The 26225-nt window shown below is 52.7% G+C and overlaps 1 protein-coding gene across 1 annotated transcript in view; it reads right to left on the reverse strand.

The window, feature by feature from the left end:
- The window catches only part of LOC142297259 (5-hydroxytryptamine receptor 3C-like), a 172659-nt gene extending 146736 nt beyond the window's left edge, over positions 1 to 25923 (reverse strand). Inside the window, exon 1 of the mRNA XM_075341513.1 lies at positions 25485 to 25923. Within this exon, the coding sequence (XP_075197628.1) occupies positions 25485 to 25923 (439 nt within the window). The remainder of the gene's footprint in view (positions 1 to 25484) is intronic.
- Between the last annotated feature and the right edge of the window lie 302 nt (positions 25924 to 26225).

The following is a 26225-nucleotide window of genomic DNA, read 5'->3' on the forward strand; positions in this document are numbered from 1 at the left end:
GACTATATAAGAACTGTCCCTCCCAGTGCCAGGCAGCATCCATTGATAAAGGCGGACCAGATCCAATTATAGTGCTTAATTAGCAATGCCTGTGGAAAGGGTGAGGCAACTGAATGTGAACAGCTTGAATTGATCAATTATTTGCTAAAAATCTCATTTTTTATTGTAGTACAGTTGTAAAAAATCTGTGAATCTGTGACCTTTTATATGATGCATGCCAATTTCAGATCGTGCTGGCTCCCTTTTTTTCTCTGTTATGACTGTAGTTATGCTACAATTTTCTGGTGGCCGACCACCACCATGCTATGCACGCCTGATTTTGGTTTGCAAGGTATTCCTCCTGTTGGTAGCTGTTCACATTCAGTTGCCTCACCCCTTTCCACAGGCAATGCTAATTAAGCACCATACTTGGATCTGGTCCGCCTGTCATTTCTCAGGAATGACGAACAAGGAGTCTATGTTCCTAAAGGGGCTGTGCTGGGTACGTAATATCTGAGAGCCCTCACAAGATGAAACCTTTCCACCCTATGGACTGGGTGTGGACAAAAAGGAAGTCAGAACAATGTCCTTGTTCATATGAAACGGGGAAATAACCATCGGAAGAAAATCCGAAAGGGGGCGTAGAACCACCTTGTCCTGATGAAAGATCAGAAAGGGTTCGCGCCAAGAGTGATGCCAGTTCCGAAACTTGTCTGATGGACGTAATCGCCACTAAGAATGTTACCTTCCAGGAGAGAAGAGCAAGAGAAGATTCCTTAAGAGCAGACCTGGGCAAGGGGCGGCCCGCGGGCCACATCCGGCCCGCCTACTCTCTGTGACCGGCCCGCTTGTCTTTCAGGGAGAAATCCTGCAGGTCCGCACAGTAAGTGCAGGCAGCGGAACGCAGGAGTCTCTGCTCTGTTCCCTGCCGGCACTTTGTCAGTGACACACGCGCGCGCTCTGATGTTATCAGTACTGCGCTGCGTGTGTCATTTCAAAAGTTCCCACCCGGCAGAAGGAGCAGCACAGTGGGGGCCTTCACGGAGAGAAGCAGCGGCGGGGGCCCCTCGCAGAACAGCATCAGCACAGCCAGGGCCCGTATAAGAGGAGCAGCTCAGCGGGGGGCCTGTACGGAGGGTGCCTGAGGACGGGGACGATAACAAGGGAGAGGTAAGTAGTGACTAATAAGCTGAGGAGGGGACAATGGGGGAGGGCGGGACTGGTGACTAATACTGGGGGTGTAGTGGTGTAGTTTTACAGGTGTAGTATATGGTGTTGTATATATAGTGGTGTAGTATATAGTGGTGTAGTACATGGGGTCAGGGGTGTAACGACCGAGGTCGCAGAGGTCACCACTGCGATCGGGCCAGCAGGGTTATAGGGGCCCGGGAGCCGCTCTGCAGAGCCGGCTGCCGGGCCCCTATTAATAAGTGCCGCAGTGTAGTGGCCGACAATGCGACCGTCAGGGGGCCGGCCTGTTAGTCAGGGGAGCCCAGTGTCAGCAGAGGGGCCCCTGACCTGGAGAGGCCCACCAACCGTATCTGAGCTGCAGCAGAGCAGGAGTGCCTCCTGCACAGCAGACGGAATAAGCCATCCTGCAGGACCTGCGATGATGTCACGCCCATGTGACTGTGTGGGAGGAGACACAGGATGCCGGCAGAAAGCAAGAGATGCTGAATCCTAAAAGAGATTTGGACACATGATGACTGGTAAAAAGAAAAGAGGGGACATGAGAGGGGGAAGGGGGCTACAGGGTGAGTGGCATATGAGGGCTGCAGACTGAGAGAAGGATGTGAACGGGTGCAGAGTGTTTGAGAGGGGTAAGTTGGGGTACAGGCAGGGTGAGATGTGTGGGCATGGTGTGTGACATATTGGGGTGTAGTGTGTGATCTGGGGGGTGCAGGCTGTATGGGGAGCAGGGTTTGTGAGATATGGGGGTGTAGTGTGTGTGATATGGGGGTGCAGGCTGTATGGAGAGCAGGGTATGTGACATATGGGGGTGTAGTGTGTGTGATATGGGGGAGCAGGGTATGTGATATATGGGGGAGTAGTATATTACAAGTGTACTATATGGAGGTGTAGTATATTACAGGTGTACTATATGGAGGTGTAGTATATTACAGGTGTGCTATATGGAGGTGTAGTATATTACAGGTGTGCTATATGGAGGTATACTATATCACAGGTGTGCTATATGGAGGTGTAGTATATTACAGGTGTACTATATGGCGGTGTATATAGTGGTGTAGTATTTGGGGTATAGTGATGTAGTATATTACAGGTGTGCTATATGGAGGTGTTGTATATAGTGGTGTAGTATATGGGGGTATAGTGATGTAGTATATTACAGGTGTACTATATGGAGGTGTAGTATATTACAGGTGTACTATATGGTGGTGTAGTATATTACAGGTGTGCTATATGGAGGTGTAGTATATTACAGGTGTACTATATGGAGGTGTATATAGTGGTGTAGTATATGGGGGTATAGTGATGTAGTATATTACAGGTGTACTATATGGGGGTGTAGTATATTACAGGTGTACTATATGGTGGTGTAGTATATTACAGGTGTGCTTTATGGAGGTGTAGTATATTACAGGTGTACTATATGGAGGTGTAGTATATTACAGGTGTAATATATGGTGGTGTAGTATATTACAGGTGTGCTATATGGAGGTGTAGTATATTACAGGTGTACTATATGGAGGTGTATATAGTGGTGTAGTATATGGGGGTATAGTGATGTAGTATATTACAGGTGTACTATATGGAGGTGTAGTATATTACAGGTTTACTATATGGAGGTGTAGTATATTACAGGTGTGCTATATGGAGGTGTAGTATATTACAGGTGTACTATATGGAGGTGTAGTATATTACAGGTGTACTATATGGAGGTGTAGTATATTACAGGTGTGCTATATGGAGGTGTAGTATATTACAGGTGTACTATATGGAGGTGTAGTATATTACAGGTTTACTATATGGAGGTGTAGTATATTACAGGTGTGCTATATGGAGGTGTAGTATATTACAGGTGTACTATATGGGGGTGTACTATATTACAGGTGTAGTATATGGGGTGTAGTAAATTACAGGTGTCGTATATAGAGATGTAGTGATGTAGCATATTGCAGGTGTACTATATGGAGGTGTAGTATATTACAGGTGTACTATATGGAGGTGTAGTATATTACAGGTGTACTATATGGAGGTGTAGTATATTACAGGTGTACTATATGGGGGTGTACTATATTACAGGTGTAGTATATGGGGTGTAGTAAATTACATGTGTAGTATATAGAGATGTAGTGATGTAGCATATTACAGGTGTACTATATGGAGGTGTAGTATATTACAGGTGTACTATATGGAGGTGTAGTATATTACAGGTGTGCTATATGGAGGTGTAGTATATTACAGGTGTACTATATGGAGGTGTAGTATATTACAGGTGCACTATATGGGGGTGTACTATATTACAGGTGTAGTATATGGGGTGTAGTAAATTACAGGTGTAGTATATAGAGATGTAGTGATGTAGCATATTACAGGTGTACTATATGGAGGTGTAGTATATTACAGGTGTACTATATGGAGGTGTAGTATATTACAGGTGTGCTATATGGAGGTGTAGTATATTACAGGTGTACTATATGGGGGTGTACTATATTACAGGTGTAGTATATGGGGTGTAGTAAATTACAGGTGTAGTATATAGGGATGTAGTGATGTAGCATATTACAGGTGTCCTATATGGAGGTGTAGTATATTACAGGTGTGCTATATGGAGGTGTAGTATATTACAGGTGTACTATATGGGGGTGTACTATATTACAGGTGTAGTTTATTACAGGTGTAGTATATAGGGGTGTAGTGGTGTAGTTTATTACAGGTGTAGTATATAGGGGTGTAGTGGTGTAGTTTATTACAGGTGTATAGTATATGGAGGGGGTGTAGTAATGTAGTATATTGGGTAGAACTGAGGTAATTATATTAGTCCGGCCCTCTAAACCAATCCCGATTTCTCATGCGGCCCCATGGGAAAATTAATTGCCCACCCCTGCTTAAGAGGTTCAAAAGGGGACCTCTGGATACCGTCCAAAACGAGATTGAGGTCCCATGGGTCCAGCGACCGTTTATACAGGGAAACTAGATGGGAAACACCCTTGAGGAAAGTCTTGACTTGCGGATTGCAAGCTAGGCCGTATTGATAGAATATTGAGTGAGATGAAACCTGCCCCTTAAGGGAGCTGAGGGCCAACCCCTTTTGCAACCTGACTGCAAAAAAAAAAATAAAAATCAAGAATTCTGGGGATCGCCAGAGGCATAGGTTGGACATTAGATTCCCTGTACTGGGAAAGGAAAGTTTTCCACGTACGGTGGTAAATATGGGATGAAGGCCGGCTTTCGGGCACTGTACATGGTGGAGATGACCGCAGGAGAGAATCTCCCTCTTTTTAAAGTCCAGGTCTCAATGGCCAGGCCGTCAGCTTCAGGGCTCTGGAGTTCTGATGGGAAATGGGCCCTTGGGTCAGCAAGTCTGGGATGCTTACGAGGCGCCATGAGCAATTGTACTAATTCAGCATACCAGGCGCACCTGGGCTAGTCCGGTGGTATTAGTATCACCGAGACTCCTTCTGCCGTGATCTTCTTGATTACTCGCGGCAGCAGGGGCAGAGGCGAAAAACATGTAAGTTGGACGGAAACTACTTCAGGAGACTAGAGCATCCGCGCCAATGGACTGTGGGTCACGTGACCTGGCTAAAAAGGCGGGTACCTTTGCGTTCAACCTTGAGGCCATTAGATTATTATTATTTATTATTATTTATTTATAGAGCACCATTAATTCCACGTCTGGTGTACTCCAGTGAGTGCAGATGTGTGGGAACACTTCTGGGTGGAGAAACCACTCTCCGGCGGCCAGGCCTTGGCGACTTAGAAGGTCCACCACCCAGTTCTCTACTCCCGGTATGTGTAACGCTGAAAACACAGACCCCCGTCGATTCGGTCCAGGTGAGGATCCTGAGGACCTCGAGATAAGCTGTCTTGCTGCTGGTACCTCCCTGCTGATTGACATAGGCCACAGCTGTTGCATTGTCCAATTGGACCCGAATCAAACGACCTGCTAGCAGAAGGGGGGGATGACCTGAGCGCGAGAAGATCGCGCTGATTTTCAGGATGATTTCTGGGAAGGGAAGACTCTTGGGGTGTCCAATGTCCCGAAGCAGTGTGGAGCCAGTACGCTGCTCCCCAGACTAAGAGGATGGCATCCGTGGTCAGGAGTAGCCAGTCCACTTGGGGGAGCAAAACTTCTTCTCGATATGGAAGAAGACTGAAGCCACCAGTAAAGCGCATACCTGACTGAAGGTGTCAGGTGAAAAGTTCGTCCAAGGAAAAGGGGCTCTTGTCCCAGGCAGCTAGAAGCGCAAGCTGCAGTGAGCGGTGGTGTGGCTAAGCGAGCAGCACTGCCTCTATAGCTGCCGCTATCCTACCTAGCACTCTCATACTGAATTGTATGAAGTGACAGGAGTACATAGAGGGCAGTGTACCGCTTGTTGTAGAGCGGTCGCCTTGACTTGAGGGAGAAATATCAAGCCCCGAAGAGTGTCAAGGGACATGCCCAGGGAGATGACGGATTTTGACGTGACCGGGGATGATTTCACTGGAGTCAGAAGCCGCCCTAAGCGGGATAGGGTGCCCACAGAGATCTGCACGCTAGTTGAGCCCTTGATGAGGAGGTCATCCAAGCAAGGCAGAACAGACACTCTCCTGGCATGAAGGGCACTCATGGCGGCCACCGTGACCTTAGTTAAGACGCTTAGTGCTGTGGCAGAGCCGAGGGTAGGGCCACAAATAAAAATAAGAAGTCCTGAACCGCGAAGCAGAGGAACTTTGGTGAGCTGGAGTGATGGGTATGTGCAGGTACGCGTCCCTGAAGCTAGGGAGGCAAGGAATTCTCCTTCGACCATAAAGGTAATAATGGACCCTAGGAAGTCCATTCTGAATCTCCTTACGTGCACATGTTTGTTCAGGTGTTAGAGGTCCAGGATGGGACGAACTGACCCATCTTTTTTTTTTTTTTTTGGCGACCACGATAGGTTGGAATAGCCTTGAACCTCTCGACGTCCGGAACAGGTACCATCACCCCCACCGTTTGGAGGGAGTGGATTGCTGAGGAGAAGGCCTCGTGGTGTTTTGGAGCGTTTGGGGGGGTTTGAGAGAAAGACTGACCAAAGGATCGGGTCCAGAATTCAATGTGGTAACCGGAAGACACAAGGTATCACACCCATTTGTGGTCTGAGGCGGCGGCCCAGATGGAGAGGGACGAGACTTCTCTGTCTTTGTCTAGACTGCCAGGACGAGGTGGACTCGGGGAGGGCTGAGAAGGTCGGGCCCTGCGTGTCTAGTAAAACAAAACAAAAAAAAAAAACCATCCTGGGCTAGAGTTGGGGGAGGGAGGTACTCTTTTCCTCCTGTGGCGTCAGACAAAAAAAGAGCCTGGCCAGACGATCGGAAAACCATCGGTCTGGAAAGGAGTACTGTGAGAGGCTTCTTAGAGACAGAGTCCACTCTCCATTATCGGAACCAGAGGGCCTTACGGATGGCTATGGTATTTGAGGCAGCAATAACTGCGCAGGTAGCAGCGCCGAGGGAGGCCTGCATGAGGTACTCTGCCGACGCAGCAATGTGAACAGTTACATCTGGGAGGGTCTGAGGGAAACTAGTAGTCCTGGTGCCTGTGCGACCCACACGGAAGGGGAGAGGGACCCGCGGCCTCGAGGCAGAGTGATCGAGCTGCTCCACTTGTCTGTCTGTCGGGTCCTTGAAGGAGGATCCATCAAGTAAAAGACAGGAGGGTCTTTCAGGCAGGCGTAAGCCGGGTGAGGGTCCACCGAGGCCGGATCAGGCCAGCCCTTAGAGACAGCTAAGCCAAAGGGGTACCGGGACTCCATGAGTTTACGGATACCGAAGCGGCGTCAAAAAGCTCTTTTTTTTTTTGAGGTTTCTTCACCCTTTTAAAGGAGACCGCAGGGTCAGTAGTAGTGGATGGGAGATCTTCCACATGCAGAGTTTTGGTGGATTGCTGCAATAAGGGAGTCCATCGCAGCTTGATCACTCGGGGAGGTTGAAACCAAGGAATCATCCCGGTACAAACATCATTCCCCTTCCTCCGGCTCTTCAGAGACCGCGGAACATGTGGGAGAACCCCATCTGTGTACCCCAGAGGGAGACCCATGGGGGTCATGCCCTTTTTCTGATCTGCAACCAGTGAAGCAGAGGGCTGATTCTTATCAGAAGGATCCTCTATAGAGGTGTCATCAGGCTGCGTTCTGTCCAGGGGCCCCGAGGGGTGTAAGACGATGTTGCATAGCCAGCACCAGGTTCTGGGAACTGTGCCAATTCTGGGGGACTGGGAGCCGTAGGCTCTGGGCTGGCAGCGGTTGCTGCGGTGGTGGCGGGGGGGAGCTATAAAGGCACTGGACTTACAGAAGGAAGAGGTTCTATCATCCCCTAGTAGCTCAGCATGGCAGGATACATTAATAGTCTTATAGTTGTTGCTGTAGTTGTGCAGGGCATTAAACATGTGACTGCAGCCCCTGGCTGATGAGCCACAAACTCTGATTGTAATGAGGGAGCAATGCTCTGCAGAGTTAATATGCAAGTGAGGCTATAACTCATCCAGAACCCTGATAACCCCTTCCCCCTCCTGCATCAGTTCCTGTGGGAAGGAGGAAGCCAGCTCTGAGAGACGCCCACAGGCTCTGATCACAACAAGAGGGAGCAATGCTCTGCAGCAATGCTCTGCAGATCCTGTGTGAAGAGGGTTACGCACGCTTTCGTGAGGTAGCGTGGCTTATCGAGTGTCGTAGGGGGCAGGGCTTAGCTCTGACAAGAAGGCATGAGAAAATATAATAAACAAAAAAAATAGTGGGAAGGGACTCCCCTTCCCCCCTCCAGCCCTGTACAACAATGTTGGACAGAAAAACCTCTATAAGTGTACCGCAGCTGCGGGTGCACTTAGTCCAGTTAGTTGTCCCCTCCCCCCGCCACAGGTGGAATGCTATGCAGATGTCTGCAATCACAGCCCATGTGCATCCAGTCAGTGTGACCTTTGCTCCAATTTCCTGTCAGGGAGCCAAATCACAGCCCATGTGCATCCAGTCAGTGTGACCTTTGCTCCAGTTTCCTGTCAGGGAGCCAAATCACAGCCCATGTGCATCCAGTCAGTGTGACCTTTGCTCCAGTTTCCTGTCAGGGAGCCAGTGTGCAGATTCTGACGCCTGCTGTGCCCGGTCATAGAACGTGTATCAACTCAGAGCCTGCCAGAGGGACTGAGGAATGCTCTGGGGCTCTGGAAAAATCGGAATGATCTCATCTCAGCTCCTGTGGAGATGGCAGTCTGGTCACGCTGGTGCGGAGCGAATATCAACTCAGAGCCTGCAAGAGGGGCTGAGGAAGTTTTCATCTGCTCTGGGCTCTGGAAAATCAGTGCCATGAGACCTGTCGTCCAGTGAGTAACAGCCCAGGATCCAGCGTCGCAGGAAGTGGTATGGGGAGGCAACACTCCGCGTTACCCCCTGTTGATAGTTTTGGGAAATCGGTCCCCGAAGGAACCGTTGCCCTCTAAAAACAAAAAATTCTTGCTGCAGTAGTCTGCAGAGATGTGCCTCCTATAGACACTAAGCTAAAACTGAGGTTGCCTGGCCCGGCCAGGGGGTGTATACTGCAGAGGAGGAGCTATGCTTTTGCATCTACTTAGTGTCCTCCTATGGATAGGCAGCATAACACCCATGGCCCTGTGTCCCCCAATGAGGCATCAGAGAAATATCAGTTTTACACTATGCTCTTGGCATGTTGAAAGAGGCTTGCTGTAAGTGGCTGAAAATGACTACCTCAGGTTGCCATGGCAATGATTAGGCCCATTGCGGGTATCCCAAGAACTTGGTAGAGGGAGCGCACTCCCTTTCCCAGAGCCTAAATGCTGCAATCGCTATTAATCGCAGTATTTAGGGGGTTCAACAGAAAGTTCTGCAACCAAATTGTCAAACGGTGTCGGGCTCAAAACTTGCCGAGTGTCAGAACACACAATGCTGCTTTTGAGTTGCACAGACAGGCTCAGGCATTGACCAGCTGTGCTCTTGTTAGTAATCAGGCTTGAAGGAGTTAATTTCTGCTAGCCTGTCGAATACTTAAATTGATTAAGAGTGCCTCGAAGCCTGTAAACACTTTTGTTTTAACAACTTTTCTTTCTTATGGATTTGTAGTAAAGTTTTGCTTTTCAATATACTCTTTATACGGATACTGGTAAGACTTTCTTTTTTTCATCAACTAGGGGGGAGCACCAGTTTAGGCTCCCCTGTTCTTAGTGATCCAAGTGATCCTATCACAAACCATGACGTTATCATCGACCCAATTTAAAATTCAGCATGGCCCCCGTAGCCTCACTTTCGAAACAGTTGCAGCAGACAGTTCCAAATGGCAGAATTAGGGGAGTGGTTCAGCAACAGGCTCAGTCTGCCACCCCGGCACACTCCGTACTGGCTGCCAGATCGCCAGAACCCAAACTGTCACTGCCAGAGAGGTTTTCACGGGCATTCAGCTGTTTTGTCACCTTCAGGGAGGCATGTAAATTGTACTTTTGCTTGCGTCCTCATTCTCCTATAGTGAGGCATAGTGGGTGGGCATTGTGATCTCGCTGCTTAGTGGAGACCCACAAGCATGTTCTTTTTCCTTGTCTCCTGAGTTACCTGTGTTTGTGTCATTGAACGGGGTTTTCTCTGTGCTCGGCCTTATCTATGACGATCCAGATAGGATGTCGCTGGCCAAGTCTGAGATCCGTACATTGCAAGAGGGGAATCGGCCGGCAGAGGATTACTGCACTGAAATCCGACACTAGTCTATGGACACACTGTGGAACAACCCTGCTCTCAAAAATCAGTTTCTTCAGGGCATGTCCGAGAGAGTAAAGGAGGCATTGGTCATGTATGACACTCCTCCCTCTCTTGAGGCAGCTATGTCCTTGGATATCCATAATAAATGCCGGTTGCATCAAAGGTCTCATAATACCAAGACTCTGGGAGGGTTAGCTGTACCTTCATTATCATCGGAGGATTCGCCTTAGCCGATGCAGCTTGGTGGGACGTCTCATTTGAGGAGAGATTCCCCTACTCCTCAAAAGGGAGGTACTTGCTTTTACTGTGGTAAAAAAGGACACTTTATTAGTATCTGTCCTTCGGTGACTAAGGCCGCTTTCACACTTGCGTTGAACGGCATCCGTCACAATGCGTTGTGTAACGCATGTGATGGATGCGTTGTAAATAGTGTGATATAAAGGCAACGGATTCCTGTGAAATAACGCGTTGTGTTGAGCCGAGAGAGAGAGAGAGAAAGAGCCCCCATCATCACTGCACACACCCCGGAACTACCGCACTCATCATCATCACTGCACAAACCCCAGCACTAACGCACTCATCATCACCGCACACCCGCAGGCACTACAGCACTCATCATCATCACTGCACAAACCCCGGCACTATCGCACTCATCCTCATCACCGCACACACCCCGGCACTACCGCACTCATCATCATCACCGCACACACCCCGGCACTACCGCACTCCTCATCATCACTGCAAACACCCCGGCAATACCGCACTCATCATCATCACCGCACACACCCCGGCACTACCGCACTCCTCATCATCACTGCACACACCCCCGCACTACCGCACTCATCATCACCGCACACCCGCAGGCACTACAGCACTCATCATCATCACTGCACACACCCCCGCACTACCGCACTCATCATCATCACCGCACACACCCCAGCACTACCGCACTCATCATCAACACCGCACACACCCCGGCACTACTGCACTCCTCATCATCACTGCACACACCCCGGCACTACCGCACTCCTCATCATCACTGCACATACCCCGGTACTACCGCACTCCTCATCATCACTGCACACACACCGGCACTACCGCACTCCTCATCATCACTGCACACACCCCGGCACGACCGCACTCATCATCATCACCACACACACCCCGGCACTACCGCACTCCTCATCATCACTGCACGAGAAAAGGGAAAACTGACCTCACATCTGCTCAAACTCTTTCTCCCCTCTTTTCTATAGTCTGTACTTATACATATATATTTATACACACACACATATGTCCCAGATCTAAGTCTAATTATAGATAAAAACACTTATTTTTCTGTCTAAGTATATAGTACTCCATCCAATCCATTGTTCAAACATTTACAGAGCACATGGTCTTCTTCACACATCCCCCGACTCACTTCCTTTTCTTTGTCTCAATCATGCCTCAGCCATGTGCTTCGTCCACCATTTTAAAATCTGACCTAAAATGGCTGCCACCAAAAATAGCACATGGTTTATCACAGGATTGCAGCCTAGAGTCCCCATATCTCAACTAAAGGCTACTTTACACACTGCGATATCGGTCCCGATATCGCTAGTGTGGGTACCCGCCCCCATCTGTTGCGCGACACGGGCAAATCGCTGCCCGTGCCGCACAACATCGCCCACAGCCGTCACACATACTTACCTGTCCGGCGACGTCGCTGTGACCGGCGAACCGCCTCCTTTCTAAGGGGGCGGTCCGTGCAGCGTTACAGCGACGTCACTGAAACGTCACTGAACCGCCGCCCAATAGCAGCGGAGGGGCGGAGATGAGCGGGACGTAACATCCCGCCCACCTCCTTCCTTCCGCATAGCGGCCGGGAGGCAGGTAAGGGGAGCTTCCTCGTTCCTGCGGCGTCACACGCAGCGATGTGTGCTGCCGCAGGAACAAGGAACAACCTCGTTACTGCTGTAGTAACGAGATTTGAGAATGGACCCCCGTGTCGCCGATTAGCGATTTTGCACGTTTTTGCAACGATGCAAAATCGCTTATCGATGTCACACGCAACCGCATCGCTAATGCGGCCGGATGTGCGTCACGAATTCCGTGACCCCAACAACTCCGCATTAGCGATGTCGTAGCGTGTAAAGCCCGCTAAAGTCCACTCTCATCCGGATTTTTTCTGACCACAACTATTCACAACTTCATCAATTTCTCCATCTTTCTCTCAAGATAAACAACACCAAACAAGCAATCTTTCTCTATGCATACCAAGATAAGAATAGACAACAAATAGACGGGGGAGATGACAAATAACTGAAACACTAAAGAAAACCTAGGGTTTGCAGCATACACTTCCAAACCAGTCCTTGTTCTGAACTCTACAAAACACTTCTTCTACCTGGTCACTAATTGCCTCAATCTACCCTTGTACCCGGTCTCTATAACACCCAGGCTCTTGTAATAAGCCCCATTTGGATGTCTTCTACCCAGCCTTTTTAACCCAGACTCTTTTTTTTAGCAAGCCTCTCTTGGAGGACTTGTAACTAGCCTCTCTAATACAGGCTCCCGTTAACAAGCTCCTCTTTGGAGGACTTGTAACTAGCCTCTCTAACACAGGCTCCCGTTAACAAGCTCCTCTTTGGAGGACTTGTAACTAGCCTCTCTAACACAGGCTCCCGTTAACAAGCTCCTCTTTGGAGGACTTGTAACTAGCCTCTCTAACACAGGCTCCCATTAACAAGCTCCTCTTTGGAGGACTTGTAACTAGCCTTTCTAACACAGGCTCCAGTTAACAAGCTCCTCTTGGAGGACTTGTAACTAGCCTCTCTAACACAGGCTCCCGTTAACAAGCTCCTCTTTGAGGACTTATAACTAGCCTCTCTAACACAGGCTCCCGTTAACAAGCTACTCTTGGAGGACTTGTAACTAGCCTCTCTAACACAGGCTCCCGTTAACAAGCTCCTCTTTGAGGACTTGTAAGTAGCCTCTCTAACACAGGCTCCCGTTAACAAGTTCCTCTTTGAGGACTTGTAACTAGCCTCTCAAACACAGGCTTGTGAGCCCGTGGAAAACACGTGCCTAACCTGGCCAATTAAAACCGCGCTATATCTTTAGTCATTGCATACCAGCCTCTTATCTAAGCCTTGTAGAAAACCATATTAACAAGTTTGAGAGCTCGTGAAAAACAAGTGCCTAACCTGACCAATTAAAACTTGCGCTTTACCGCTAGGCCTCTCGCTAAGTCAATCACGCTAGGCCTCGAGCCACAACTCTATTTAAATCTCCACCAGAACCGCAAAACATATGACAGGCAACAACCAAAAACCGCACCACATGGAGAATCCTCCACATTTCCAAACACTGCTTAAAAACCCACTTGCTATCCTAACTACCAGTTAATCTCCCCTCAAGACAAATACACACAACAGGCAGCAGGCAACTGAATATGTGACGGTTCTTCCACAATTAAATATGGCCAGCAGCGGAGAAACTCTTCTGCCGTCAGAGAGATCACAAAAACCGGACATGGTCAGACAATCAGTGCCACACACTCTGAGACACACAAGTAAGACTTCAGATTATAAAAATCAGCAGACTTACCATGTGTTCTCGTATAAGAGTTGATGAGACTCTTGGCTCAGGGTATCCAGCACGTCCTGCCATTCCAATCGCCGGTCCTCAAGATTGTAGAGTTTCTCCTATACTAGCCCCAAGTTGGGCGCCAATAATGTTAGGGTGAACTCTTAATCAGAGATCACTAGTTGCCTACTGCCTGGTCTAATTGGTGTGGATCGAGTGCATGCTTGAAAAATGAGATCAGACACAGTCGGATATTCATCTTTCCTCGACAAAAGTCAGCCCGGGCTCTGCCTTTATTACCACCGAGCTTGCTCTGATATAACCTTGCAAAGGGGCATGTCCGGATGTGTTCATTGGTCAGTGGGTCGAACAATGTGTTAGTCCATGAGCTGATTAGTGGGCATCATTGTAGGCGGGTCTATGACATCATTGGATGGATCCATGGTGATGGTGATGGGAGGGACATCATCTGGTGGATCCATGCTGATGGTAGGGTCTGTGATGTCATCGGGGGCCATTTTGGGTTCCTCTGAAGAGTGACTTACTTATGTATAGAGAATTGATTTAATTGAACACACTTCTCACAATGCTCTATGTCCAGAGGTTAATTAAGTATTTCATTTTATGGCTTTCCTCAACACCCTGTTACACGCAACGATGGATCTAACGATATATCGCTGGGGTCACGGATTCTGTGACGCTCATCCGGCATCGTTAGTGACGTAGTTGGAAAATACTCACCTTATCGTCCATCCTTGACACGTCATTCCTTTTTAAAAACTCATTGATTATTGAGCACGCAGGTTGTTTGTTGTTCCCGGGGCAGCACACATTGCTACGTGTGACACCTCGGGAACGACGAACTGCAGCTTACCTGTGGCCACCGGCAATGAGGAAGGAAGGAGGTGGGCGGGATGTTACGTCCCGCTCATCTCCGCCCCTCCGCTTCTATTGGGCGCCCGCTTAGTGACGTCGCTGTGACGACGCACGAACCACCCCTTAGAAAGGAGGCGGTTCGCCGGCAACAGCGACGTTGCTAGACAGATAAGTCCGTGTGATGGCTCCGAACGATATTGTGCGCCACGGGCAGCGATTTGCCCGTGACGTACAAACGACGGGGGCGGGTGCTTTCACCAGCGATATCGCTGCCCGTAACACCCCCTTAACTCTCATTTATCTGCTGCCTTTTCTGCATAATCCACAAACAGAAGCGGAAAGACTTCAGATACCTGACCGGATCACACTTCTTTGCATTCTCCCTTTTGCTGGAATGGAAGTGTGGAGCCCCGCATTATCTTCAGGTCGCCTCAGGGTCTCCACAGACTCCACGTGCTGGTGATCTCTTGACAACAGACAGGTCAGGTTAACTTCAATGGGAATCGTGACGCCACTCTCGGTAATTGCGGTCAGGAGGTGACCGCCACTGCAGTTTACGGAGGCCCTGGGGATGATAGTAGATGCAGTCAGGTGTTGTAGCCTCCCAAGAGTGAGGCTGGTCCCAGGGCCCAGTGTAAGTGGTGTAAGTGTATAGTACCACAGGTCGCAGAAGAACTCACACACAGGTAGCAATGTCTTTCAGGGTTTTTACTCACTTTCAGATGGTAGCTGTGAGACAACCCGGTCGATGCTATGATGAACCAGGTGGAACCAGGTATCCCTTCGGCTGATGTAGGGGTGACTGCTGATTTGCCTTCCTAGCCCTTCTTGTTTGGGGTGACTCCTTACTTGTAGTATTGCGGGGATCACCCAGGGAAGTCGCAACTGCCGTTCTCCCCTTTCTGGTCCGTTTGCTGGCAGCGTGGACTAAGGTTAAGATGGCTCCAGGCTCAATCCTCCTTATGGGCCCCCTCGTTGCTGTTGATGCTGCGGACTCTCTGTGGTTCGGTGAAGTACATCCAGCACCCTAACCAGCAGGTTTAGCAGGCCAAGTAAATGGGTTCCTGCTCTAGGGACCTGTTTCCCCATGCGGGCTTGGTCTACCGGTAGTCTCCCTACTCAGCCACCTCTGCACTAGGTGGATTTCAGGCAGCATCACTGGGTAGCTTCTCTCCCCTGCCAGCAGCCACTACAGGTGCAGGGTCTGAGCGTGTCCTGATCTTCTACTCCACACCTCAGACGTGGCTCCTCCACTCCTTCTCCTCTGGCTGCCACTGCACAACCCTCTGTCTCCAGTCCCACTACCCACCACTAGTTGGGATGCGAGGGCCACGCTCCCTCCCTGGGACTGCCCAGGGGTCCCCTCTAAGCTGTGTGTGTGTCCTGGTTACTTTGTGTCTGTGTGTCCACATCCTAGTTAGCCTCTGGAATTACCTGTTTTATACTCACTCAGCCTGAGTGCAGTACTCAGTGGTGCCTGACCAGGTCAGGGGCACCACAGAAGCTGCATGCACAACTTGGCTCTCGTTTGGTGCATAGATAGGGGAAGCTGTCGACATTTGTTGACCCCCGTCTCCCATGCCTATGGACATAGGTCATACCAGGGCATATACATAGGGATTATTTTTGTCAGACAAACTCTTTAAGGATTTCTCATAAACTTGGAGATCGCACATTCCCAAAGATAAGGAATTAGATTGTGAGACCCAAACAGATAAAGACTCAAGATTATTTTTTTAAACAGAAATTTTTATTGAGCATTTTTAGCAAATACACCCCCCCACCCCCAAATAAGAAGGTCCATTACCTGCAACAATTATTCTATTACAGACTCAAGATTAATTGAATCTTTATTATTGCAGCAAAGCAGCATTTTCTGGCTGTGGCCGATGACAGTGGCACCCTCCATGTATTACAGATCCCTTGCATTACCTTACATCACCCGTCCGCTAATGAGGTTGGTTCAGGGGCGATTCTTTATCTATTGAGCACCTTAATAAACATGTAAAGTCTCATTTCATTTTCACTGATGATAATTTATCCGACTTCTATAGACTTGCACAATGTTAGCTTTTCTCCTTTTTTTTGTATTACATTTCACTCAATCTTTCTGCGGCGATGCATAAATTGGTTTTAATATGGGGGAAGATGCTGGAATAACAAGAATGTTTTGACCTAACCTTTTTCGGTTCTATACCAACCAATTTAGATGGTTCCCATGAATCATGGGTTGCAAGAGTTAATATTGATACTTCAATTTGGGTCTGTGGTGGTCATACAATTAATTCTTTTTTTTTTTCAATCTACCACTAATCCCTATAGGTCCTAGCATGGGATTGTAGCGCCCCTGAGGTAATCAGGGAGCTACAAGTTACTGCATCCCCACAAGGATGCAGTGCCTACCCCCTAAGGCCCCCAAGAGACCGGTGCCGGTAACAACCAAACACTCCAGAAACCCCTTTTCTCCTCAATTCCCCCATAGAATGGTACCAGGATAGGGTTGGACCAATGGATGGCCGCCTAGAGGTAGAGCAAATCCAGTCCACTAGATGACCAGGTGAAGGGGCAGACAGTGGACAGTCAGAGAGATTAGTTGGCAGGAGTCGGTAACTGAGAGAGGAAGCGAGCAGACTCACTGACAGGAGTGAAGCAGTGACCTTAGGGCCCAGGCGGTTGGTTGCCGGTGGAGGGCACCCGGAACTATGCACCAACATGGTACAGAATCCTAGGTCAGGCAAACGCTCCAGGCAGACCTGATAAAATCTGCACAGTGAGGGGACCATCAAGGACCACACTGACCTTGAAGTTCGGGACTCAGTAGCAATGGGAGAACTAGGGAACAGGACCAGAGACTCCGACCCCACAGGGTTCACGTTACCGTCATACGGACTACCGTTAAGAGACTGTCGCGGGCGGAGGAGGGGACGCCGCGCTCTCCCACTGCTCGGGTCCGGCTGCCGCGGCCTGCTGCTGCTCGGTGGCTCGAGCGATGGGCCGGATCCTGGGGACTCTAGCGGCGCTCCTCGCCCGTGAGTGAAAGGGGGTTTGGGTGTGGGGATTGTTTATTGTCCGTGACGCCACCCACGGTTGTGGTGATTGAGTGTACACCACCGCTGCTCTGGCTGGGGGATCCCGGGAATGATGGTATGGAGCAGCCAGTTGTTGTGTTGCCCCTCCGTGGGTAGGGGTTGGTGATCCCGGGGCCCAGTGATGGAGTTGGGATGGTGGACAGGCGGGCTAGGGGCCTGTGGAGGTGCAGGGGCGCAGGGGGCAGCGCTGTGCCGCACGGCACGGAGGTACTCACTCAGCCAGTAAACACGACACAGTTCTCGGTAAACAAACGGCTGGTTGGACTGGTCCCTCAGACGGTTGCGTTGCCGATGTCCCCTGCAGTTGACGGTGACGGTCTCTTCCCTGCACCTATGTGTTGTTGTTTGGTAGCGATGGGTTCCCACCGGTAACCCGCTCCCCAGCTTAGATATGAACCGGAGGAGCGCCACTCTTGCCCGCAGGCGCTGGCCCTGGGAAACTGGTGCCTTGGCGGTGGCGATGTCTCCCCTAACGGTTGGACTGTTGCCTTCAAACGGGACTTGATTGTTGGGAGACAGTCGTCCCCTTCACTGACAGATTTGGCAAATTATGGCGACTCCTAGCCTTGCCGGGATCCGAAAGGCCCCTGCCCTGGTGCTGACCAATCTTCGTATACCGCTCCGGTACCGCCGGGTCACCACCCATCCACGGTCCTTTCGGCAACCTCCAATCAGTCTCGCCTGCAGACGGTCACCGCCGTCTGCCAACCTTGCTATCTCAGTCCGGGGCACACACCCGGACCAACTTCAGGCTTCTTGCTGTCACTTTCTCTTGCTCCTTTACCACTTCCTTCCACTTCACTGTTTACTCCTTCACTTCCCTAGCTGAACTGCCTGGTTTTCCCGCCTCCAGAGCTGTGAACTCCTCGGTGGGTGGAGCCAACCGCCTGGCCCACCCCCTGGTGTGGACACCAGCTCCTGGAGGAAGGCAACAAGGATTTTAGTTTTGACCTAGTGTGTACCTGCAGGGAATGTGGGGTGCGTGTTGTGTTGTGACCTGTGACCCCTGGCTTGCCCAGGGCGTCACATTCCCCCTTAGCAAAACGCAGACCGTCCTCGGGCTGCCCGTCCAACACCGGTTTTATTTTCCTTTTGTTTTCTGTGAAAATATGTAAAAATAGAAAAACGGTAAACATAATACAACTTATGACATCATCCCACATCGGGAGGTTCGGTATTTAAACGTTGCAAACATTTTAACGGTTGTGGCTCCGTGCTCTCCCACCCAAGTAACCTGGCCCTGATGCTGCCCCTAAAACCCAGGCAGCACCCCTTGACCCCAGTCCAGCACAAGTTACCCGAGCGGGATCTGTCCTTCCCCTCCAGAGGGTAGCCACCGGTTCCTGTGGTGGCTGGGCCCCAGCCGGCTCTACTGCGGGCCCTCCCTCCAACCTGCCTCTCCGGAGGCGGTAACGGTAGCGGCAACAAACAGATTTTTTTATTTACATCCCACTAACGTTTGTGGTTGCCCTGCAAGTTCACGGGCTTGTCCATAAGGAGTCCCTTATGCAACTTTTTAAACGGTCCCCACGGGGACAACGGTGCCGGCAACGGCCGGTTTTCTCAATCACGGTAGGACAATCAGGTGACTTTCACGGTAATCATCTTGCTTATCATCATTTTTCTTCAAAACTTTTTCAAACTTTTCAAACAAACACAAACAAACAGAGCGGTGGTCCCAACGGGGACTGGACAACGGTGCTCTGCTGCCCTACTCGAAGTCGTCGGCTTCATCTGAGGGAGGGGGTGCAGAACTCACTCGGCTCTCCTGGCTGCCCCTCAGTTTCGCATCTAGGGCGAACCACCCCCTCTCTCCACAGTGCCGGGTATACTGCACGATGTCACCCGGCATCAGGTTACGGCCGGGGTGCTCCTCGGGCAGGTGGGCATTCACGTCCCGCCGGGCTATAAACACTTCGGCCTCCAGGCCCGGTTCATAGATAAACCCATAGCCCCGGCGGACATCAAACCGCCTCACCTGTCCTTCATACAGCGGTCCCCGGACACGGAACGTCGCCTGGCGGAGGTTCTCCTTCTCCCGGACTGCACGGGCCACCAATTCCGTTTTCTTCTCTTCTCTTTCACCGATCTCCGGGCCCAACGGTACCGGCTCCCTGTCCCAATACGGTGCTGCTGCGAGCTCCGGCGCACGGGTCGGGCCCCGTGGGACATTCTGGACGCTGCCCACTGTCAGGGATCTGGGCGGCAGGTCCCGCGGTGTCTTGGCCTTGGGCGCCGCCTTGCAGCGACAACCCGGCGCCACCTCAGCCGAGGTATGGGGGATGGGCACAGGGGCTTTTCGCTGCTGGGCCTTCGGCTCGGAACGGGTTATCAGCTCCGGCTCGGGGGACTTCTCAGGGGACGCCTCCGGTGCAGACTTCGGGGCCTTCCATGGCAGCACCTCCGACTTGCTACGGGCTCCGGTTAAAGGTCGGCCCGCCGGGGCAGGCATGCTGGGTATCGCTACCGGTTGCTGTGGCAGCGGGCCTAGTGGCGGGGTCACAGCTTCCGAGATGGGTGGCGAGGGAGGCAACAGAGCGAGAGGACTTGGACCGGGTCCCGCAGCCGCGATGACCGGCCCTTCAAGGGCATCGGGGCGTGGGTCACTTACCCTCCCTTCCTTGGCTTCCTCCTCGCGTCTCCGCACGGTCGCTATCACGTCCGCCATGTCGGCCTCCCACTCCTCCATGAGGAGCTGCATTTTGACCTACAGCCTTTGATAGAGCTGCGCGGTCCGGATCTCCACCCACGCCGCGGTTCCCGGCGCGGGGGCCACGGTGCTTCGGGATGGCATCCACATTCTGCTGGTGACTTCTTCCAGGAACAGGGTGACTGCAGAGTCCTGGCGTCCCTGCTTTTATAGCTGCGTTCACATGCAGCCAGCCGCCATTGCGTCCCCCTTAGCTTCTTTCCGGCCCCTCCTCTCTCGGGGCGGGGTTTTGGCCTTCGCGCCTCCACTACTCGAGAAGACGCTCGAGCGGGGACTTTTCGCACCAAAGATGGCGGCTTCTGAAATTTTCTGGCCGGACACCTCCGGCGGTAACAAGGCGCACCTCTACCAAACGGCAGAGCGGTAGGATCCTGTTCGTGACGCCAAGTTGTCGCGGGCGGAGGAGGGGACGCCGCGCTCTCCCACTGCTTGGGTCCGGCTGTCGCAGCTGCCGCGGCCTGCTGCTGCTCGGTGGCTCGAGCGATGGGCCGGATCCCGGGGACTCTAGCGGCGCTCCTCGCCCGTGAGTGAAAGGGGGTTTGGGTGTGGGGATTGTTTATTGTCCGTGATGCCACCCACGGTTGTGGTGATTGAGTGTACACCACCGCTGCTCTGGCTGGGGGATCCCGGGAATGATGGTATGGAGCAGCCAGTTGTTGTGTTGCCCCTCCGTGGGTAGGGGTTGGTGATCCCAGGGCCCAGTGATGGAGTTGGGATGGTGGACAGGCGGGCTAGGGGCCTGTGGAGGTGCAGGGGCGCAGGGGGCAGCGCTGTGCCGCACGGCACGGAGGTACTCACTCAGCCAGTAAACACGACACAGTTCTCGGTAAACAAACGGCTGGTTGGACTGGTCCCTCAGACGGTTGCGTTGCCGATGTCCCCTGCAGTTGACGGTGACGGTCTCTTCCCTGCACCTATGTGTTGTTGTTTGGTAGCGATGGGTTCCCAGCGGTAACCCGCTCCCCAGCTTAGATATGAACCGGAGGAGCTCCACTCTTGCCCGCAGGCGCTGGCCCTGGGAAACTGGTGCCTTGGCGGTGGCGATGTCTCCCCTAACGGTTGGACTGTTGCCTTCAAACGGGACTTGATTGTTGGGAGACAGTCGTCCCCTTCACTGACGGATTTGGCAAATTATGGCGACTCCTAGCCTTTCCGGGATCCGAAAGGCCCCTGCCCTGGTGCTGACCAATCTTCGTATACCGCTCCGGTACCGCCGGGTCACCACCCGTCCACGGTCCTTTCGGCAACCTCCAATCAGTCTCGCCTGCAGACGGTCACCGCCGTCTGCCAACCTTGCTGTCTCAGTCCGAGGCACACACCCGGACCAACTTCAGGCTTCTTGCTGTCACTTTCTCTTGCTCCTTTACCACTTCCTTCCACTTCACTGTTTACTCCTTCACTTCCCTAGCTGAACTGCCTGGTTTTCCCGCCTCCAGAGCTGTGAACTCCTCGGTGGGTGGAGCTAACCGCCTGGCCCACCCCCTGGTGTGGACACCAGCTCCTGGAGGAAGGCAACAAGGATTTTAGTTTTGACCTAGTGTGTACCTGCAGGGAATGTGGGGTGCGTGTTGTGTTGTGACCTGTGACCCCTGGCTTGCCCAGGGCGTCACATTCCCCCTTAGCAAAACGCAGACCGTCCTCTGGCTGCCCGTCCAACACCGGTTTTATTTTCCTTTTGTTTTCTGTGAAAATATGTAAAAATAGAAAAACGGTAAACATAATACAACTTATGACATCATCCCACATCGGGAGGTTCGGTATTTAAACGTTGCAAACATTTTAACGGTTGCGGCTCCGCGCTCTCCCACCCAAGTAACCTGGCCCTGATGCTGCCCCTAAAACCCAGGCAGCACCCCTTGACCCCAGTCCAGCACAAGTTACCCGAGCGGGATCTGTCCTTCCCCTCCAGAGGGTAGCCACCGGTTCCTGTGGTGGCTGGGCCCCAGCCGGCTCTACTGCGGGCCCTCCCTCCAACCTGCCTCTCCGGAGGCGGTAACGGTAGCGGCAACAAACAGATTTTTTTATTTACATCCCACTAACGTTTGTGGTTGCCCTGCAAGTTCACGGGCTTGTCCATAAGGAGTCCCTTATGCAACTTTTTAAACGGTCCCCACGGGGACAACGGTGCCGGCAACGGCCGGTTTTCTCAATCACGGTAGGACAATCAGGTGACTTTCACGGTAATCATCTTGCTTATCATCATTTTTCTTCAAAACTTTTTCAAACTTTTCAAACAAACACAAACAAACAGAGCGGTGGTCCCAACGGGGACTGGACAACGGTGCTCCGCTGCCCTACTCGAAGTCGTCGGCTTCATCTGAGGGAGGGGGTGCAGAACTCACTCGGCTCTCCTGGCTGCCCCTCAGTTTCGCATCTAGGGCGAACCACCCCCTCTCTCCACAGTGCCGGGTATACTGCACGATGTCACCCGGCATCAGGTTACGGCCGGGGTGCTCCTCGGGCAGGTGGGCATTCACGTCCCGCCGGGCTATAAACACTTCGGCCTCCAGGCCCGGTTCATAGATAAACCCATAGCCCCGGCGGACATCAAACCGCCTCACCTGTCCTTCATACAGCGGTCCCCGGACACGGAACGTCGCCTGGCGGAGGTTCTCCTTCTCCCGGACTGCACGGGCCACCAATTCCGTTTTCTTCTCTTCTCTTTCACCGATCTCCGGGCCCAACGGTACCGGCTCCCTGTCCCAATACGGTGCTGCTGCGAGCTCCGGCGCACGGGTCGGGCCCCGCGGGACATTCTGGACGCTGCCCACTGTCAGGGATCTGGGCGGCAGGTCCCGCGGTGTCTTGGCCTTGGGCGCCGCCTTGCAGCGACAACCCGGCGCCACCTCAGCCGAGGTATGGGGGATGGGCACAGGGGCTTTTCGCTGCTGGGCCTTCGGCTCGGAACGGGTTATCAGCTCCGGCTCGGGGGACTTCTCAGGGGACGCCTCCGGTGCAGACTTCGGGGCCTTCCATGGCAGCACCTCCGACTTGCTACGGGCTTCGGCTACAGGTCGGCCCGCCGGGGCAGGCATGCTGGGTATCGCTACCGGTTGCTGTGGCAGCGGGCCTAGTGGCGGGGTCACAGCTTCCGAGACGGGTGGCGAGGGAGGCAACAGAGCGAGAGGACTTGGACCGGGTCCCGCAGCCGCGATGACCGGCCCTTCAAGGGCATCGGGGCGTGGGTCACTCACCCTCCCTTCCTTGGCTTCCTCCTCGCGTCTCCGCACGGTCGCTATCACGTCCGCCATGTCGGCCTCCCACTCCTCCATGAGGAGCTGCATTTTGACCTACAGCCTTTGATAGAGCTGCGCGGTCCGGATCTCCACCCACGCCGCGGTTCCCGGCGCGGGGGCCACGGTGCTTCGGGATGGCATCCACATTCTGCTGGTGACTTCTTCCAGGAACAGGGTGACTGCAGAGTCCTGGCGTCCCTGCTTTTATAGCTGCGTTCACATGCAGCCACCCGCAATTGCGTCCCCCTTAGCTTCTTTCCGGCCCCTCCTCTCTCGGGGCGGGGTTTTGGCCTTCGCGCCTCCACTACTCGAGAAGACGCTCGAGCGGGGACTTTTCGCACCAAAGATGGCGGCTTCTGAAATTTTCTGGCAGGACACCTCCGGCGGTAACAAGGCGCACCTCTACCAAACGGCAGAGCGGTAGGATCCTGTTCGTGACGCCAAGTTGTCGCGGGCGGAGGAGGGGACGCCGCGCTCTCCCACTGCTTGGGTCCGGCTGCCGCAGCTGCCGCGGCCTGCTGCTGCTCGGTGGCTCGAGCGATGGGCCGGATCCCGGGGACTCTAGCGGCGCTCCTCGCCCGTGAGTGAAAGGGGGTTTGGGTGTGGGGATTGTTCATTGTCCGTGATGCCACCCACGGTTGTGGTGATTGAGTGTACACCACCGCTGCTCTGGCTGGGGGATCCCGGGAATGATGGTATGGAGCAGCCAGTTGTTGTGTTGCCCCTCCGTGGGTAGGGGTTGGTGATCCCAGGGCCCAGTGATGGAGTTGGGATGGTGGACAGGCGGGCTAGGGGCCTGTGGAGGTGCAGGGGCGCAGGGGGCAGCGCTGTGCCGCACGGCACGGAGGTACTCACTCAGCCAGTAAACACGACACAGTTCTCGGTAAACAAACGGCTGGTTGGACTGGTCCCTCAGACGGTTGCGTTGCCGATGTCCCCTGCAGTTGACGGTGACGGTCTCTTCCCTGCACCTATGTGTTGTTGTTTGGTAGCGATGGGTTCCCAGCGGTAACCCGCTCCCCAGCTTAGATATGAACCGGAGGAGCTCCACTCTTGCCCGCAGGCGCTGGCCCTGGGAAACTGGTGCCTTGGCGGTGGCGATGTCTCCCCTAACGGTTGGACTGTTGCCTTCAAACGGGACTTGATTGTTGGGAGACAGTCGTCCCCTTCACTGACGGATTTGGCAAATTATGGCGACTCCTAGCCTTTCCGGGATCCGAAAGGCCCCTGCCCTGGTGCTGACCAATCTTCGTATACCGCTCCGGTACCGCCGGGTCACCACCCGTCCACGGTCCTTTCGGCAACCTCCAATCAGTCTCGCCTGCAGACGGTCACCGCCGTCTGCCAACCTTGCTGTCTCAGTCCGAGGCACACACCCGGACCAACTTCAGGCTTCTTGCTGTCACTTTCTCTTGCTCCTTTACCACTTCCTTCCACTTCACTGTTTACTCCTTCACTTCCCTAGCTGAACTGCCTGGTTTTCCCGCCTCCAGAGCTGTGAACTCCTCGGTGGGTGGAGCTAACCGCCTGGCCCACCCCTGGTGTGGACACCAGCTCCTGGAGGAAGGCAACAAGGATTTTAGTTTTGACCTAGTGTGTACCTGCAGGGAATGTGGGGTGCGTGTTGTGTTGTGACCTGTGACCCCTGGCTTGCCCAGGGCGTCACAAGACTACCAGGAGGGGACTCCCAGCCGCTCCAAGCCACGGAGACCCACCAACCAAAGACAGGTGCAGGGGAAAGAAGCTATCAGGTCACTAAACCGGTACCGGGATTGAAGGGACCTGCGGTGGAGAACAGCCGGCCTTGGGTGACCAGTTTCCAACTTACTGTGAGTAAAGGAACCAGTTACACAGCAACCCATTGTGTGGCCTGTCTTCTTTCAACACCCATCCACATCACCTATCCTCTGGGGCCTGGCCCTCCTTGCGTAGGGCCTAACATCCAGGCTGTCACCAACACCAGCCTTAGTAGTGAAAACTATGACACGGCGGTTCCATCCGCATAGCCTCAAACCGCAAGTGGTGTCACGTGATAAACTTTTATTTAAACTCCCCTGTAAATATACCCCTTTTTCAAAAAGTACCCAGGGCACGGAACCGGTGACGACCGCTGCTCTCCCGCTACCTAGTTCAGGGTAGCTCGCTGCAGGGTCCCCGACAACAACTGGGCACAGTACCTGGGAGTAGTCGTTAGCGATGGCGGCGGCCTCCTCCGCGGCTCCTGGTGACGCTGTAGCTTGGGCTGTCGTCACTGGGTCAGATGATGGTGCAGCTTGAACCTTCTCCTCCGGAGAAGGTGATACGGCCGGTTCAGGTCTCACTGGATCTGGTGGTGATGCGGCTTGGTCGAGGATGGACTCCGGAATACAGGTTGGTGCGGCCTGGTCAAATGGCGCCCTTCTATCTTGGGCCCGGATAGTCGCCACCACTCCCATCATCTCTGCCTTCCACTCCTCGATACGCTGCAGATGTTCTGCATGCAGGGTCCAACACAGCCGTTGGACTTCTGCCTCCCAGGCCCCTGGGTGACCTGAGGCACTTGCGCGATCCTCCGGTGCAGACATGATGCTACTGGTAACAGTCCTGGAGGAATTCTCTGGTAGGGCACCCGGGCACCCTGCTTCCAGTTTCACATACTGGACACTCCCAGGGGGCAGGGCTTTCACTTCTCGCCCTTTTCACTGCTGTGGTGCAGTTAATTTTTACACCAAAAATGACGGCGGCTTTTCAAGCAGTAAAACACAGTCTATAAAACACAGTCTATAAAGGCACTCGTCACTCGGTATGGCCGGGTCCAGTTCAATCCTGTTCTTGATGCCAGGAAAAAGCTGCGTCGCCCAGGGTTAGGGGGTACTTGGTCCCGGGC

The sequence above is a fragment of the Anomaloglossus baeobatrachus genome, chromosome 3, assembly GCF_048569485.1.
Source record: "Anomaloglossus baeobatrachus isolate aAnoBae1 chromosome 3, aAnoBae1.hap1, whole genome shotgun sequence".
NCBI lineage: Eukaryota > Metazoa > Chordata > Amphibia > Anura > Aromobatidae > Anomaloglossus > Anomaloglossus baeobatrachus.